At 36.6% G+C, this 17,797-nt stretch overlaps 1 protein-coding gene across 1 annotated transcript; it reads right to left on the reverse strand.

Moving 5' to 3' along the window:
* Nucleotides 1–2,383: 2,383 nt before the first annotated feature.
* On the reverse strand, nt 2,384–16,883 carry MOS11 (Protein MODIFIER OF SNC1 11). The gene is made up of 5 exons (XM_089808512.1): nt 16,277–16,883; nt 3,983–4,081; nt 3,664–3,789; nt 3,414–3,501; nt 2,384–3,327 (listed from the first exon to the last, which is right to left on the reverse strand). The coding sequence occupies exons 1-4, from the start codon at nt 16,789–16,791 to the stop codon at nt 3,417–3,419; spliced, it is 825 nt and encodes a 274-aa protein (XP_089664638.1). The 5' UTR covers nt 16,792–16,883; the 3' UTR covers nt 2,384–3,327; nt 3,414–3,416.
* Between the last annotated feature and the right edge of the window lie 914 nt (nt 16,884–17,797).

A 17,797-nucleotide genomic window follows, 5' to 3' on the forward strand; every position in this document is an offset into this window, starting at 1 on the left:
AGAGAGCAAGTACAAGAGGAGGTAATGTCGGAATACATATCAACCAAGGAAAACTCGCAGATATTCTCAAAAAAAATCGTGATGGCATCAACCCAATTAGCTTAATGCAAATCTTCTTACTGATTAGGTTGATGGTATGGTTACTACCTCCTTGGAGGAGAAGTCTAGAAATGGTATGGTGACTACCTCCTTGGAGGAGAAGTCTAGAAGAGATGTTTTTTATTTGTGTAACAGATAGTGTTTTGCAGCGCCTTTGGCACTGCTATCAAAATGGGGAGAGAATAAGTTAGAAAACAAACCACTACTTCAAGAGGAGAGAATCAATAGATGAAAAAAGAAAAGGATGAACCAATTAAGAGGTAGCAGTTCCGATCAAAATGCTACCGTTTATTTTGGTGTTGTCATCAAATGCTAATGTCAAGTATAAGTTTTGATGACAAGAAGATCATTTCTTGTGTTGTTATTGATGTCAACTTGGCTATTTGTTTGTTCAATATGTTCCTTGATATTGTAGATTGTTTAAGTGTGAAGTTATCAGTGTGGTTATACGATTTGGTATAGAATGTTTTCGGTCATATTCTATATGATCATCACATATTTATGAAAATTTTGGATTGTTATGATTGATTAAAGTGCAGGACAGACTGATGCAGAATGAACATCACAAAGTGATAGCCAGTGAATGCAGAATGAACATCACAAAGTGATAGCCAGTAAATGCAGAATGAACAACACAACATAGTGATTGCCAGCGAATGATATCGTTGTTGATTGAAGTGATTAAAGTGATATGGTTATAGTAAGGCTTGAATGATTTTGTTGATTTAAGTGATTAAAGTCATATGGTTATAGTAAGGCTTGAATGATTTGATTGACCAATCAAATCGTTGTTGATAAAAGTGATGTGGTTATAGTAGGCATACCTTGACTTGTTTTTCTATGATATTCTATGATTGTCGCGGAAACGGTGTTTATAGACTGAGCAGTCGAATGGATCTGAAAAAACTGTAGTGATGGACCTTAAGTATTTGCCGACTGGTTTATTTGTTTGCATTTAAAAGCAGTTTTCCGAATAGCATGCATTTGATGGTGTGATGCACGGGAATTTTAGCACATAATTGTTTGACCTGCCAAAATTGACTCTAAAGTCTAAACTCAAAATGGGTATCTGTCACATGCGAAAAATGGTTAGATAAAGCAGGTTTACAGTTTTTTTGGCAAACTGCCACAATAGAATCTCTTTGGGAAATTAGGCAAATGATGTTTTCGATTAAAAGCCGTCATATGACACAAAAATTGCTACAAACTACTTCAATGCTTTTCAATGGATAGAACTTGTAATTGGAGCTAGTTTCGCCAATCCTGTGGCAATTAGAATATCAATTATTCATTTAAAATTAGGGTATAATAACTTGGATCTAATGACAATAGCTAAAAAAGTCCAAACAGATATATATTATATACGCATAAATTTGAATAAAATACACGAACACTGACCTGTGTGGCTCACGATGCGATTATGACTACAGTAAAATGAACATGCTTCAAAGGTTTGGGCGATTAAATTATACGAAAAAATGATTGCTTATGTAAAAGCCTATCTAACCTTTTAGCTTTTTCCAGGTCCTCCTAACCTGTAGAAGCACACCTCGCTCATTAAACTTTGTTTCCATCCTTTATAGTATATGTACAGATCAACCACCATTTTCCACATCTTTTTAAGACACCTCAAACAGTGATCACAAATTGAGTTAATAAACTGCTCACAACTATTTGACCTTAATAAGGTGAAATACTTTTGCCAATCAACATATAAATACATTTCAATAACCAGTTCACCTGATTGGATGTACCATTATTTTTAAACGGCCATTATAATTTCAAACAGGTAGAATGATTTACCAGTAAAACCAATTTCTGATCGACAGCATAAAATATGCAGATCTTGCAAAAGAATATGAAGCAAGCAGCGTTGCAATGGCAGCAATGAGTTTTGAGTTATAACCCCGACACCATGATATTCGCACTTGAACTAACCATCTTGGCAAAAAAACGACCTCAATTCACTGTTTAGGAAATAAAACCCCCAATAAACTGAATGCACAGCGAGCAGTTTAATATCAGACACTCAATGCAAAGCAAATTAAAGGCAGATTTCAGGACATTCTAATTGATGTAATAGTTTTCTTTTTAAAATTCAGAGCCCAGTTCACTACATTCGGTAACATTTTGCACAGCTGTACACCCACTTTGCTAGGCTGGATTAAAAATATACAAAACCTACACTTGAGATTTAGGCAACATCTTCTAGTAAAAACCATAGTTAAAATGGTAATTCTTTTAAAACCACTTACAATAAGTAAATGCCATGAAAAGGTCATGATTGAGGCCTATAAAATGCAATATCTTATTATTATAAATTATGAAAATTAAATACATCGCCAACTTGACCAGATTATCATCTGATCAAACGAAAAACGAATTTCACCCTACCATTCTAACTAGGACAGATTACATGTTTATGTGCATAAAATTTTCATTCCTAAAATGCTTAATGAAAATATCCCTAAAACCCTATAACCATGCAAAAAAATGCAAGAGGCGACAAATTTCTTCAACATTAACTTCACAAGAGAAAATCTAAGAACTGCAGCGCAGTCAAAAAAAATCTCAAACAGGAGAGAATGTAGAAAGATGGAAGAACCTAGGTGAAGAAGCGAAAAAACTAGAAACTACCTGATTTGAAAGAAGAAAGTTGAATTGTTTCTAGGACACACACACACAAAAAGGGGGGAAATAAGCATGCGAGTTAAAAGATAATATCATAATAGTATAAAGTGTAAAGCTCAAATCCCTTTATACAGGTTGTTTTTCGACCCATCGAAATTGCAACTGTCAAGCAGGTTATCATCAAGAAAGTCAAAAACCAAAACCATCAAAAGACAATAAAACCTCAGATGTTGAAAATTTACAAACAAAACCAGGTCAAAGTCACACACATGACGGTCGGTTACACAGAGCTGCCACAGCACTTAATAAGAGTTGAGATGCACGCATTCAAAAATATGATGGAGGGATAAGAAAAGTCCACTAAAAGTAAACAAAAATCAAGTTGTGCAAGTAAAGCAACAGCTATGAAATATGCTAAATGTGAAGCCGAAAGAGATGCAAGTAAAATAGCCGAAAGAGTAACCATAAGAAAAAGCAACCAGAGCTTAATGCAATTTTTAAACCCCCCAGCCTACTGTTAATCATATCCTACCATCTACTACTGGCCTATTTAAGTAATGTGTCAAGGGAGTCCACATATCAGTAAGCCTCCAAAACCTGATACAATAAACAATACTGTTAGTTTCTTTTCTAATCCAACAAATTCAATACTTTCAATTAAATATGCAAAATGTTCATCTCACCATTTATGTTGTTTCCACGGCTTCTACAATCTCTAGCTTTAACTTTTTGTTTGCTTCTGCCGTGTTTCCATCTGCTGCTGGAGCGAACCTTTAGGAAACAGAAAATCATAATTTTTCTCAACTACTTTCTAAGATATCCCTCAAGTGAGCTGATAGAGTTTTACTTTAGCAAAATAATATGATCTTATGAAACAATTTTGATTTGAAGGCACAATCATTTCTAGAGAACCACAGTTGAACCAGATTTTACCTTGCAGCCCTTGCTTCTCTCTTTTTATTTAGCGAAGAGTCTGATTTCGCATTAAGTCCAAATCTAGCTAGACGTGCTTTTTTCTTTGCTTCATCATCAGCAGTAGAACGTGGAGAAAGTCCAAATCTGATACAAACTCACAACCCTGCAATCAGAACAAACCTATCCAACCAAGAAAAGATGTACACATATATAAACTACTCCTACCGGAGGTGAGGATGGAGGGCAGTGGCTCTGGCCAACCCTTGCAGTCGAAATTATGGCAAATTATCCAATCAGATGTCAAATATCAAAAAAAGGCAAAGATTAAGAAAAGCACCTCTCGGCTCTGGCTTTCCTTCTCTCTTCCTCGGATAATTTAGTGTCACCTAAACTTGGTGAGTTTGGTTTTAGGCTGCCATTTGATGACTCGCTAAATCTGCTCCAAAATAAACCAAGGCAAGGTAGTTAGTTGTTAGAGTATGAATTGGAGTATGCTAAATCTACTCCAAAATAAATCAAACTAAGGTTAACCACCACAGTGATGGCCCAATGTGATCAGCTAAAAATACATAATTAGCAATACTGAAGTGGCATGGAAGAGACTAATTCAGGTTTTTTCTTTATCCTAAAGAAATGCATTGGGAAAAACTTATTTTGCAATACCAATTATCAACATATAGATCTGTGAATCTTAACGATTTCCCAATACAGTGTACTAATTTATAGACCTATGGATCATAGTTATTTCCCAATAGAATGTATTTATGGATTTGTAGATGTTAACAACTCATACTAGCAATCAGAGTCTAAATTAGTTGTCTCATCTCATGCTAGCAATCAGTTGGTGTTCACACGTCTAGCATACAGCATACCTGACATTTGATGAATGTCATTCGAGAAACGTAGCTGTAGGATCACCTGCCCAAATGTAAGGTGATGAGATATCTAGCAAGTCTGGCCAATTGATCGGATAAAAACAGTAAGACCATGAACCCCTCTTTCATATTACACTTCCAGTCCCACTTGCAAGTTATATTTCCCAACAGTTGCAAGAAGGCTGCATTGATTGTTTGAATTGATCAATGGTACATGGTTGCAGAGCAGTGAGTACCCATAAGCATTACCAACCACAATCACAACAATTGTTACTGCCTGGCAATTACAAATATCATAAAAAATTCAAATATTCAATAGTCCACACGGTTTACAGAAAATATCTGCATGGAAACTGACTTCATCTCTGATTTTGTAAAAGAGGAACCACAAAGAAGTGGTTGAAATTTAGAACATCCCCAAATTCAAAAGCAACATTATCCAGCAGTTGTGGTAATTAAGTTAACCAAGATTTTAACAGGTAATTTGTGTAAACTGGTTCCTAAAAACTAGTTTAAAATTGTTATCTTTGATGCTCCCCATTGGCAAATATTTGTAATGAGTTCCCAGTAAATGGATTCTGAGTCTGCAATCTACTCACTCATTATTTTAGTATTATATACTTACATCGTCCAGAAAACAACAATGATACACAAACAATTAAGTATATCATGTATCAACATTTTGCAGAGCAAAAGGTATAGGAAAACAGTTAATCAAACTAAAATAGTACTAAATAAGATACATACATAAAATTCAGTCACAACCTAAGAGAACAATGATAATGAAATTCAGTGAAGCTGACATTTGTATTACCAAATGAAACAGCAGTTTGAAAAATGCTAGGCAAACTGATTTGTCACCATACACAGACAAAGCTTGCCACTCGTAATGTGTCAGAGCCTAATCACATTGTTTTCAGTAATCAAATTTCTCAAAATCATCAAGGAAACTTGATACTGTGACCAATAAGTTGAAAAAGCAGTTGGACAATTATGCAGATTTGACAATTGAGAAAAGTCTGCAGTCCCAAAGCTTTCATGCTAATGCATAAGCAGTTGAAAATTTTAGTTCTGAAATAAATTTATTTGTTTCTTTAGATGGCAGATTAGTTCTGTAATATCTTATAGAAAGCAGAAAGTCGTCATTCATAAACATAAACAATCCCTACTGAGCACAAAGTATCCTAAATACATTGGACCCATTTCACAGCCAAACATATTAGGTACTCAATGCAAAAGTACGATGGAATGCTGAGAGACTGTCCTGAATTAAGACCAAGAATGCAGAACAAACTTCCATGTCATTTTGATACCTTGGCACACAAGCAAATCAACTTACGGTAGTCTGTTTAATTGAGGGAATTAGTACTGCTATATCTCCCTATCACCCATTTCACATCCATCATCTAATATGACTGCTCTCTGAAATCAATTAAATGTTTGACACTAATTCTTAATGTATTGGCAAATTAATGCAATAAATGAATAAAAATTCTTAATAGATTTATTTAAAAACAAAACTAATAATATATCAACCCATACTGCATATTAAGTATTGCCAAATATTTTTAGATACCTACATATTGTAATGGACACCCAGGAATGCCCAAAGCTGAACCAAGGCTGAAATTATATTAATGCTGAGAATGTTGCAATCAATTACAAAGAGATGTATTCCAAAGGCCAAACCCTAAGGGAATGATGTCTAAAATGTTACAACAAAGAATGAACGTCCTCTATTGCCAAAAAAAGGGAGTGTGATTCACACATCCAAGCTCTTATCAAATGCAAGTTATAATCATCCGATGATCAGCAATATGACTTTCAGCCCTATTTATCCTTTTCTTCATCCTTCTGGAAGGAACTAAAACATTAATTAATTACAAGAGCTAGAAACTTCCTCCTTCCAATAATTAATGCATACCCTAAAAATTCCTCTTTGGCAATAATTAATTAAATCACGAGAGGCTTCCGTCCTTCCAATAATTAATACATACCCTAGAAGCTATTAATACAAAGTCACCTTTTAATTTTTAATTGAATGACTTTAATTTTTCTTATCCTCTACTTAGACTTTGAAGAACGTGAAGGCTAAAACATGTGAACATTACAGGTCCGCCCTCCTTGAAATTGCTTGCCCTCAAGCAATCTTAGTCCTATTTTCTGTAGCACCTGCTCACTCTCCCAAGTAGCATCTTCCTTTGGCAGATATTTCCATTTGACTAAATATTCTTTAATCAACCTGCTTCACAGAGTCCTTTCCCTAGCATCCAAAATAGCCTCAAGAATTAATACAAGCTTTCCCTCCTCATCTAATGGTGGTAATTCTGCTGAAGGCACAACTCTTTGTCCGATGGCTTTCTTAAGCCTTGACACATGAAACACATTATGCACCCGACTATTCTCTAGAAGCTCTATCTCATAAGCAACCTCACCCACCTTGCAGATCACTTTGTAGGGGCCATAAAACCTAGGCTTCAACTTCTCTACTCCACTTTTCTTGAGTGATGACTGTCTATATGGTTGTAGCCTCAGGTAAACCATATCCCCAACTTCAAAACTACGCTCTATCCGATGCTGGTCAACATACAATTTTTGCTGATTTTGGGCTTGTTGTATATTCTCCTTGAGCACCCTCAACATATCCTAACTATCCTGCATGAAGTTTTTTGCTTTGGGCACTCTACTATCTCCCAAAACCAAATCCATGAAACTAGGTGCTTCATAACCATACAGTGCCATGAATGGAGTCATCTTAATGGACATATGATAAGTGGTGTTATAACAGTACTCTCCTATATGTAACCATTTGACCCAAGCCCTCTGCTGTGTAGTCACATAGTTCCTCAGATATCCTTCCACCCATTTATTCACAATCTTTGTCTGCCCATCTGTCTGTGGATGATAACTAGTGCTAGGTGTAAGTTCAATACCACACGACCTAAACAGCTCTTGCCAAAAAGTGCTCATGAATTTACTATCCCTATCACTAACAATGAAAGTAGGTAGCCCATGTAATGTGAATATCTCTCTAAAGAAAAGATCAGCCACCTGCGCTGCTGTATAAGTGGATGGAATAGCAAAGAAGTGAGAAAACTTCGTCAATCGGTCAACTATCACATAGATGCAATCTTTCCCTTGTGATGAAGTCCATGGAAATACTTTCCCATTTCCTATTTGAAATAGGCAAAGGTTGTAACAACCCTACAGGATATGTGTGCTCTCCCTTATTCTGCTGGCAAATTGTACACTCCCTGACATACTTCTGAACATCATCCTTGAGCCCTTTCCATGTGAACCATTCACGGATCTGCCTGTAGGTCTTAAAGACCCCTGAATGTCCAGCTTTAGGTGCATCATGAAATGCCTTCAGTATTACTTCCTTAAACTGTGATGAAGACATCAAATATATCCTGCCCTGAAACTTTATCAACCCATCCATCACCACATAGCGCTCATCATGTATGGTGCCTGCAATTACTCCAGAAGCCCAAGTGTCCCTCGCATATTCTTCTGTGATCTTATTTCTCCCAACTCCTATAATCTCAACTAGAGCACAAATATGAGGCCTCCTGGATAAGGCATCTGCAACCACATTCTTCTTACCTTTGACAAACTCAATGTCAAAGTCATAAGCCTGCAACTTCGTGATCCACTTCTGTTGTCTATCATTCAAATCACAATGGTTCATGAAGTATTTGATGCTGTTGTGATCGGTTTTGATAACGAACTTTCCCCCAACTAGGTAGGACCTAAACTTGGCCAATGCATGCATTATAGCCAACATCTCCCGATCATATATGGAATAGCTTCTCTCCACTCCACAGAGCTTCCTACTCTCAAAAACAATGGGATGCTTCTCCTGCATCAAGACCGGTCCAATCCCATTTCCCTATGCATCACAATGAAGCTCAAATGGCTTTGTGAAATCTGGTAGAGCTAGTACTGGACATGATGACATCACCTTCTTGAAATGATCAAGCTTCTCTGAGCTGCCTCTGTCCATGTGACGGCCCCTTTCCTGGTAAGGTCTGTCAAGAGTGTAGCGAGCTATGAAAATCTTTTAACAAATCTCCTGTAAAATCCACAGAGACCAAGGAATCCCTTAAGCTGTGTAAGATTTGTTGGAGTAGGCCAATCAACAATAGCCCTAATCTTTTCAGGATCTACCCAAACTCCCTCTGCACTAATAATATGTCCAAGATATAATAGCTCAGTCATCCCAAACTCGCACTTAGATTCCTTGGCGTACAATGATTCTTTTTCCGAAGTAGACAACACCATCTCAAGATGTTGTAAATGCTCCTCCCAAGTCTTACTAAAAACTAAAATGTCATCAAAGAAAATCAAAACAAATCTCCTAAGCTACTCCCTAAATACCTGATTCATGCAGCTCTGGAATGTAGCAGGGGCATTGGTTAGCCCAAATGGCATAACCAAAAACTCGAAGTGGCCATAGTGACACCAAAAAGTTGTCTTCTCAATGTCCTCCTCCTTCATCCTGATCTGATGATACCCTGACCGTAGATCAATCTTTGTAAAAAAGCATGCACCATGTAACTCATCAATTAGCTCATCTATTCGTGGGATGGGATATCTGTTCTTAATGGTCTTCATGTTTAATGCCTTATAATCAATGCACATGCGCATTGTCCCATCCTTCTTCTTTACCAACACTACTGCTGAAGCAAAGGGACTCTTACTAGGCCTAATATGCCCTATTTCCAACAACTCCTTAATTGCCTTCTCTATCTCATCCTTATGTTTCTTAAGATGACGATAGGGAGTAATCATGACTGGTTTGGATCCCTCTTCAAGCTCAATAACATGTTCTATCCCTCTGTTAGGAGGAACCCCATGCGAAATCTTGCCAAATACCTTAGTGTGTCTGTCAAGTATCTTAGTGTGCCTGTCAAGTATCTCCTGAATCTCTGGTGGATGACTCTTCACCTGTGGCTCTTGTGAAGTTGGCATAGTGAAACATTCTGCTACCCACTCTATGTTACTATGCCAAAAAAGTTTTTGCATTCTCCTCATGGAAACTACTCTACAACTCCCATCTGAAAGTCCTCTAAGTACCACAGTTCTTCCCATATGCTGAAACTTCATCTCCAATTTTGCTAGGTTAAGTGTGAACTCTACTAGCAAGGCCATCCATACCATGCCAAGGATGATATCATAGTCTCCCATGTCTACCACATAGAACTCATCTTCCAACTCATAGCCATCTCCAAACTTGATGTGAAGATTAGATATCTTCTGGGTGCATAATAGTTTGTCACCATTAGCTACCATAACTCTAAATCCGGCATGCTCCTCAGTGTGTAGACCTCTCTTGGCTACAAATTGTGCTTCTATAAAATTATGTGGTAGCCCCAGTGTCAATGAGTGAGATCACTTTATGCCCTTGGATAGTACCTCTGACCTTGAATGTGATTGCCTTCTGAGCCCCCGTTAATCGTGCTAATGACTTCTCATCCTCAGGAATGCTGCTCTCCTCTGTAGTGCTATCCTCATCTGAATTTGAGTGTTGATCCTCTCTCTCTGACTGTGACTCTTTTGCTGAGAAATACTCCATTTGATTTGCCTTAGCCTTGAGAGGACATTTATGAGATAAATCCCAAGGCTCTCTACAATGAAAACATAACTTTTTCTTTCTTAAATCATTCAAGGTGTCATTATCCAACTTATCTCTTTTGGGCTGAGCATCCTTGTGAAAAGGTTTTTTGTCCTTCTCCTTGTCCTTTTTCATATAAGAATCCTTGTGCTGAAATCTGCTCCTAAATGAAGAAGGTGCTAAGTCACGAGCCTTTTTAGTGGCCTCCTGCAATGTACCTGGGTCATGTCCCTTGACCCAACCTCGCAAGGGTTCTGAGAGTCCATCCATAAACAACACTACTAACCTCCTCTCTGAAATATTTGTGACCAACACAGCTATCCTCTGAAACTCACTGATATATGTTTCAACTGATCCCCACTGCTTGAGTTGTGCCAGCTCCTTAAACTGTAATTCAAGATCCCTAGTATCAAATCTCTCTATGAGCTTCTCAGTGAACTCCTCATAAGATGTGATCTGATTATGTCCCAAGGTTACCATGCCATGGTGCCACCATTCATGTGTTGGTCCATCCAAATGAATAGCTGCATACTTTATAGCCTCCTCTTTAGGCATAGGATTCAACTGCAAGTATGTATCCATCTTCTGCACCCAAGCTCGTGCGGTCATCTTCCCTGAAGCATCATAAAGAAAGTTTCCCCACTTTCTTTCTCAACTCAAATTTTTGACTTCGTCTTCCTGATCTGGGCATGTGTCTCATCCTCAAGTCCAAGTAATCTTTGAGAGAGATATCCACCTGAAACTCTGGCCCACTGGCCTCCCAATCCCTCCTAAACTGATCTTGTAACTCTACAATCTGTGGTTCATTAATCGGTTGAACTGGTTCTCTGGGTGGAAAGGTGGGTAGAAGAGGTCTCGAGCTGGTTGTTTGAGTTTGTCGTGCAACATGTCTAAAGTTATCAGCCTCATTTCCATTATTGTCATGTCCATTATTACCATTAATGTTGTCTCGGCCTCAATTATCATTACCCCTATTATTGTTGTTTCCATTGTTGGCATCACCTGGATTAATATTGATGCCCATCTGTCTAGCCATTAGCTGTAACATCATATCCATTCGCCTATTCTGCTCCTGTTGCATCATATCCATTCGCCTATTTTGCTCCTGTTGCATCATATTTTGCTCCTGTTGCATTCGTTGCCCCTCCTCTAATGTACCCAGTAACCTGAATATTACATTTTCTTGGTCGGAACTGGTATTTCTATCATCTCGGTCACCCATGCTGCTATCTTGTTCAAAGAATCTCCTCGGTGTCTGTATAACTGGATTGTATGTCCCTCTGCACAAATGAACTATCCCGTTCGTTAAGCGAGTCCGAACTCCTACTTTGTCTTGCTCTGGTATTGGGAAAATTATAAAGCCCTTGTCGTATGCTCAAACATAAATGTTGAAGATCTCCACAGGATGGCAGGGCTTATAGCTCTGATACCACTGTAATGGGCACCTAGGAATGCCCAAAAGCTGAACCAAGGCTGAAATTATATTAATGCTGAGAATGCTGCAATCAATTACAAATAGTTGTATTCCAAAGGCCAAATCCTAAGGGAATGACGTTTAGAATGTTACAACAGAGAATGAACGTCCTCTATTGCCAAAAGAAGGGAGTGTGATTCACACATCCAAGCTCTTATCAAATGCAAATCATAATCATCCGATGATCAGCAATATGATTTTCAGCCCTATTTATCCTTTTCTTCATCCTTCTGGAAGGAACTAAAACATTAATTAATTGCAAGAGCTAGAAGCTTCCTCCTTCCAATAATTAATGCATACCCTAGAAATTCCTCCCTAGCAATAATTAATTAACTCACGAGAGGCTTCCGTCCTTCCAATAATTAATACATACCCTAGAAGCTATTAATACAAAGTCACCTTTTAATTTTTAATTGAATGACTTTAATTTTTCTTATCCTTCACTTAGACTTTGGAGAACATGAAAGCTAAAACATGGGAACATTACACATATTTTTAGCTATCTACATTTTTCTCAGTTAATCTTCTGAGGGTCAGAATTCTCTTTCAATTTTCTATTTTTCCATTTCATTTCTTGATGCCTTCAAATGAATTGGTTCGCCCCCAACCCATCTTCCACAGTGGGAAGGGTCATAAACAATATTACGCAAGTTTCCAAGACAGGGAGATGGTGAAACAGGGAGATGGTGAAACATGGATATGAATCAATTTATTTCTCTCTCTCTCTCTCTCTCTCTCTCTCTCTCTCTACATTAAACAGCAGAGAAATTGATTAAAACAGAAAGTGAACAAATAAGAGGGAAAAGTTTATCATGGTTCAGCAAACTTGCCTACATCCACACTCCAGCAGGGAATAACTTTATTTAATCAAATATCCGAATCCCAATACAATACAATACATGACTGCACACATTTATTTATACACCATACAAGCTTCAAGCCAAGAGTCAAGAAGCCAAACAGTTGTGTGACCATTGAGCTTCACATTCCCAACAATATATAACCATATCTATCTATGGAAATCTGAAATTTCATTGACTTAGACTTAAAGCAGTGATCATTGATCAATTTTCATAGACCATAACATCAAATTAATCAAATTGAGTGTTCAAAATTCAATTTCATATATTCAAAGATATAATTCATTGAAACAATGAAAAGTATCGTATCATATATCAAAATGTTAAAAGACTGCAAGTTTCAAAAGAATGAGAGGTTAAGGACCTAACGTATCATATCATATATAAAGATTCAATTATAATTGCATCAATCCATCATACAAAGAAGACGCAAAGTCTCAGAGTCAAAATGATATCTATGATTGTATGTTGCTGCCCATAAGATTTGATCTGAAAATACTAAATATTGCTCAGATTTACACTCTGAATCTTTCGATCATGTGCTTAAAATTTGATATTAGTAATACAATGTTTTGATATTTAGGATGGCCTAAAGGTGTGAGGCCCACATAAGGTAAATAAAATTAGCAAATATTTTATTAAATTATCTTACTTTTTGCCTCTTGCTGCCAGAAAGGGCCAACAGACCCCATGACAGGTGCATTATAATGAAAACATGTTTCCAGGTAACACTGATCATAAGTTCATAATCCTTTGTCTTTGAAGTGATAACTTTTTTCCATCTTTGACTTTCTATTGTGCCTTTTCATGGTTGGCTTCTTTTGCATTATGCCTTTTTATGGTTGGCTTCTTTTGCATTATGCCTTTCCATGCTCAGCTGATTTTGATTGAGTCCTTCAGGATTGGCTATATATATATATATATATATATATATATATATATATATATATATATATATATATATATATATATATATATATATATATATATATATATCCTCTGCCCTATCTTGGTCAGCTGCCTATATATTGTGCCCTACCCTTGTCAGCTATCCCATGTATTGTCAATTTCATGATTTTAGGAATTAAACAAAATTAGTATCATAACATTTTGGAATTTGCAATCAATCAATGACAATGTATCATACCATCAATTGTATTTTACTATTTAGTATTGCAATTCTGTATATTTCTATACTATTTAATTTTTGGAATGTATATGTATACATATACTTACACACATATTTCCAGTACCCAAGGAGAAAACACCGATGTACCAACATACCCATACCAGAAACTTTATACACACACACACACTGCACCCAAGTGTACAAGTACCAGTGTACCTTTATCAACTCCCATACTAATTTCTATACTGGACCCTAGATAATTATAAATGTTTAATTATAAAAGATAAATGTGACAATTGTAGATCTATGTGGGAGTTTGCTCTAAGTTCTAAGTAAACCTACAAAATAAGTACATATGCTCATGAAATATTTAATAGGAGTAAACATTATACAGTTTAAAATATAACCCAATAGAATGATGGAATACAACAAAACACCTGTTATAAAACTAAGTCACATTGCTCAAATGGGGTAAAAGAGATTAATATTTTAAGCTAAGTTACCCCAATTTTGATGTGGGTCCCAAAAGCAGATGCGGAAGGCAGGAAAAAAATTTTGGGTACAAAATGCATTTGGAAATGACATCTATATATATACACTATGTGGATGCAAAGAACAAACACAAACACACACACACACATATAGAGAGAGAGAGGAATTGGAAAATCCAGATGAAGATCTAATCAAACAAATCTGGCTGGTATAAACAGTCCAGAACTGGTCAGAATTAAACCAAATCTGCCTGGATTGGCAATCATGTCAGATGTAGATCTTGTGCTTCCGCATCCACTGTTTCCCAGCAAGTATCGGTTACCCAGGATGCATTAAAGGGCTTGAGAGAATGGATATTCTACTCTAAGTAATGGCGATTAGTAATGCAAGTTTGTTGACAACTGTCAACAACTGATCCTAATGAATGTGAACATGATGTAGTTGTAAGTTGAACATCTAAGGTCCTTACTGTTTTTAACAACGATAAAGTGATGGAAAACAAGGTTGTTTATGATCCTAAAGCATTAAGGTGTATGGACAATTAAAAAAAAATTGTGTGTTTTAAGTGCTGTAAGTGAAAAAAATTATTACAAAAGCGTCTTTCTTTCTTTTCTGGGCGACTGTTTTTCAGGGACGCCTGTGGATGGCCTCCAGGCGGCACCCACAGGACACCCCAACTATCCACTTCTGCATCCAGAGCTACAGGGCACAAATCGGTATCTGATATTTTAAGTGAACTCCAAATCTAAGTGGCAATCCTAAACACATCTAGGAGCATTATGCAGGTTCAAATTTTCCAATCACAATTAGATGGTCCTAGATGTCAAGGTTGATATTGTACTATAACAGCATTAGTCATATTTGAGATTTTAATGAGTAACAATATGAGTAACATTCACAATAATCATTCGTCTTGAAATGCAGAAAAAGAGGTTGCCAAATTGTGCCTTAAACATGTAAAACAAAAAATAGTTATCCATATCTTTTAACAAACAAATTTTCCTTAAAGTACCTGGCATTCTTCAAAATTTATGTAAAATATCAGTTTTCCTGACCTTAAAAGGCCAATCATTGGTTCCAATCATCCTACAACATACCTAAAAGGCTAAATGCATCACATGTTCCTACTTCGTGAATGTTAAACAAAAAATACACTAAAATAAATATTGGGTGAGGATATACAAAGATGGAACTTTGTAATTCTCTATTTCTTGAGAAAACAATTTCTTCAGATCTCTCTGAGCAAAATCTAGTTTTCTCTTGGTTGTTAGATTTAAACGACAACCTCAATATTTAAAAAAAACTCTGTGAAAAGCTTAGTTTTCTCATGCTTTTAGCTATAAATGGAAAAGCCAATACTCGCAAGAAGTTTATTACCTATATAAGGCATAATGAATGATAAATTTCATTTAGCTTTGCTACAGAAGACCTCAATTTCACTCGAGTGTAAATTCAGAATATGACTACCCTCAACGAACAAAAACAGCCCAACTTGGAGTCTTCAAAACAGAAATTCAAAAACAGAAATTCAGACTTAAATACTCGTCAGTCTTGATAAAGTGTTAATTTTGGATTAAAAACTTATGTATACTACCTCACTGAATAGGATGAGCTCAGGTGGCAAAAGCATTGGAACTTTCATTGCAAAGAAATTGGCTTGCACTCATATGTTGCATGATAAAAATATTGAAAAGGAGTGAATTACTGTGAATTTCTTCGGAAAATGTAATGAGTTATCATTGTAGACATATTGGAAGTTTCATAACATAAATCCGCCCATTAATCCCAGTGAAACAAGATTAAAGAATTAAATTTTCATAAAGTCTTGTTAAGAACCTAGTTGAGCGGGATAAAATCCAAGAGGAATAATGATCTTCCATCCTTGTACAAAAATGTTTATAATTTAAATATAGAGCAGAAGTTAGACAAATATTGTACCCGACTCGACAGACACACCTACCTTGCAAAAAAACATTAGTTCAAGCGCAGAGTGAATTTGACTGGAAGATATTTGTGACATCTATAAAGGAAAGATAAAAGCGCAAGGCCGCTCACTTAAAATGTAAATTAATGCGTAGCGGCATGGCCAGCGGAGTAAGTTAGGGTGAACATTTCCGTAAATTTGAAACCCTAAAAATAAACTAAGCTGCAAATAAAAAGAATACATTTTGCGAGGAAATTTACCTCGCAGCTCTTGACCTACGCTTCTCCTCCTCCGTTAACTGCAACGCCAAACCAAATCTCTCAGCACGACGATGTTTTTTTTCCAAATCTGTCAAGGGCTCGGCAGTGCTCGATGCAACTCCACCATTTTCCTTCCCGTCATTTGACGTTTTCTCCACGGCCGCTGGCTCCACAGATTTCGCGGGCTCACACTTAACAGGGCTAGTAATGCTTCCACATGAATCGTCTTCCTTCGTAATTGCTGTGCATTCGCGTTCCTGTTCCTCCTTGACTGATGCAACATTAAAATTTATCAGTGCGTCTTCTGACGGAGGCGTGATTTCTGCTAATTGCGGTTCTGCGGGCTTGGCTGCGCCATTTGCCGGCGGAGAAGAAGACTTCTCCAGCCTTTCAAGCAAGGCGGGCCTTAAACCAGAGGTGCTGAGACCCTTTCTAGAAAGCTCGTCTCGCAGGTCCTGCACCTTCATTTTCTTCCACTCTTTCGGGACATCCACTGCAGTTTCCTCCTTCGCCATTGCCGGTAAAAATCACTGGAATAGGGCACCTAATTACCGTCTGCCGTAAACTGTAGAGCTCTGGTAAGAGGCGAGAAAATCAAAAAACCCTACAACATGCATGCGAGAGTCCAAAGGTTTTAAATAAAGAAAAGAAAGCGATAAACGAAGAGTCAAGACCGTGTCTGTTCGTTACTCCTTTGCCCGCGTTAAGTGCCAAAAAAAGGTTGGAGATGCTTGGACTCCATTTCTCCTAGTTTCCTTTTTTAATTAGGAGTATCTTTTATACTTAATTTTTCCCAATGGCTGAATTTAGCTCACCCTCCTAAGAGATAAAAGGGAAGAGATTATGTTAGTAATCATACACTTCATGTATCATTGATCTCTTAATTATTAATTCTAAACGAGTTTTATAAATGATAATAATACATGTATTAGTAAATTGTTATTCTTAAATTTTATTTATTTCTAATTGGTTCATTTTTGTATCATTATTGAAACATTTGTGCACATCTTAATGCATCTTTAAGTAGGTATGGCAACATTATTGACCACTTTTTAATTCTTTACATTAAAGGTTTCTAAAAGAAGCTCCTTTAGTACCCAAAACCAAAAACTACTTTTAAGGACAACTCCAAACTTTGTTTCTCATTGTATCTTATTCTTATTGAATTTTTTACATCTAAAATCTTCTTTCTTGGATTTTATGTAATTCAGCTTTTGTTCAATACAAAAAAAAAAAATACTTTTAAAGATATTTACTCCAAGAGTGTTGTTGAGAATTTTCATAAAATTATAAAGATAGCGATCTCATATTTTTAGAGTGAGTTTTATGTGGTTGCTTAGCTTGTTTTGGGTGTTCAATTGTTTAAAGAGTAATTGTGGAACTAGTGGTATTATAAATACTTCTTTTTTTTATATTCTTGAAAATATCTAGAGTTCCTTCTATTCAATTTTTGTAAGTAAAATTTGAAGGCAAACGAAAAGAGGGAAAAATATATATAGTAACATCTTATTTTCTCAATCC

Source organism: Cupressus sempervirens, chromosome 11 (assembly GCF_028749045.1).
Source record: "Cupressus sempervirens isolate cs-2001-9-10 chromosome 11, ASM2874904v1, whole genome shotgun sequence".
NCBI classification, from domain to species: Eukaryota; Viridiplantae; Streptophyta; class Pinopsida; order Cupressales; family Cupressaceae; genus Cupressus; species Cupressus sempervirens.

Excerpts from the sequence above, each read along its gene's own strand:
- MOS11 (XM_089808512.1), bottom strand. The coding sequence starts at position 16,791 with ATGGCGAAGGAGGAAACTGCAGTGGATGTCCCGAAAGAGTGGAAGAAA. Across the intron at positions 4,082-16,276 it reads CGTAGGTCAAGAGCTGCGAG|ATTTAGCGAGTCATCAAATG; the intron begins GTAAATTTCCTC and ends ATTTTGGAGCAG. Across the intron at positions 3,790-3,982 it reads AGGAAAGCCAGAGCCGAGAG|ATTTGGACTTTCTCCACGTT; the intron begins GTGCTTTTCTTA and ends AGTTTGTATCAG.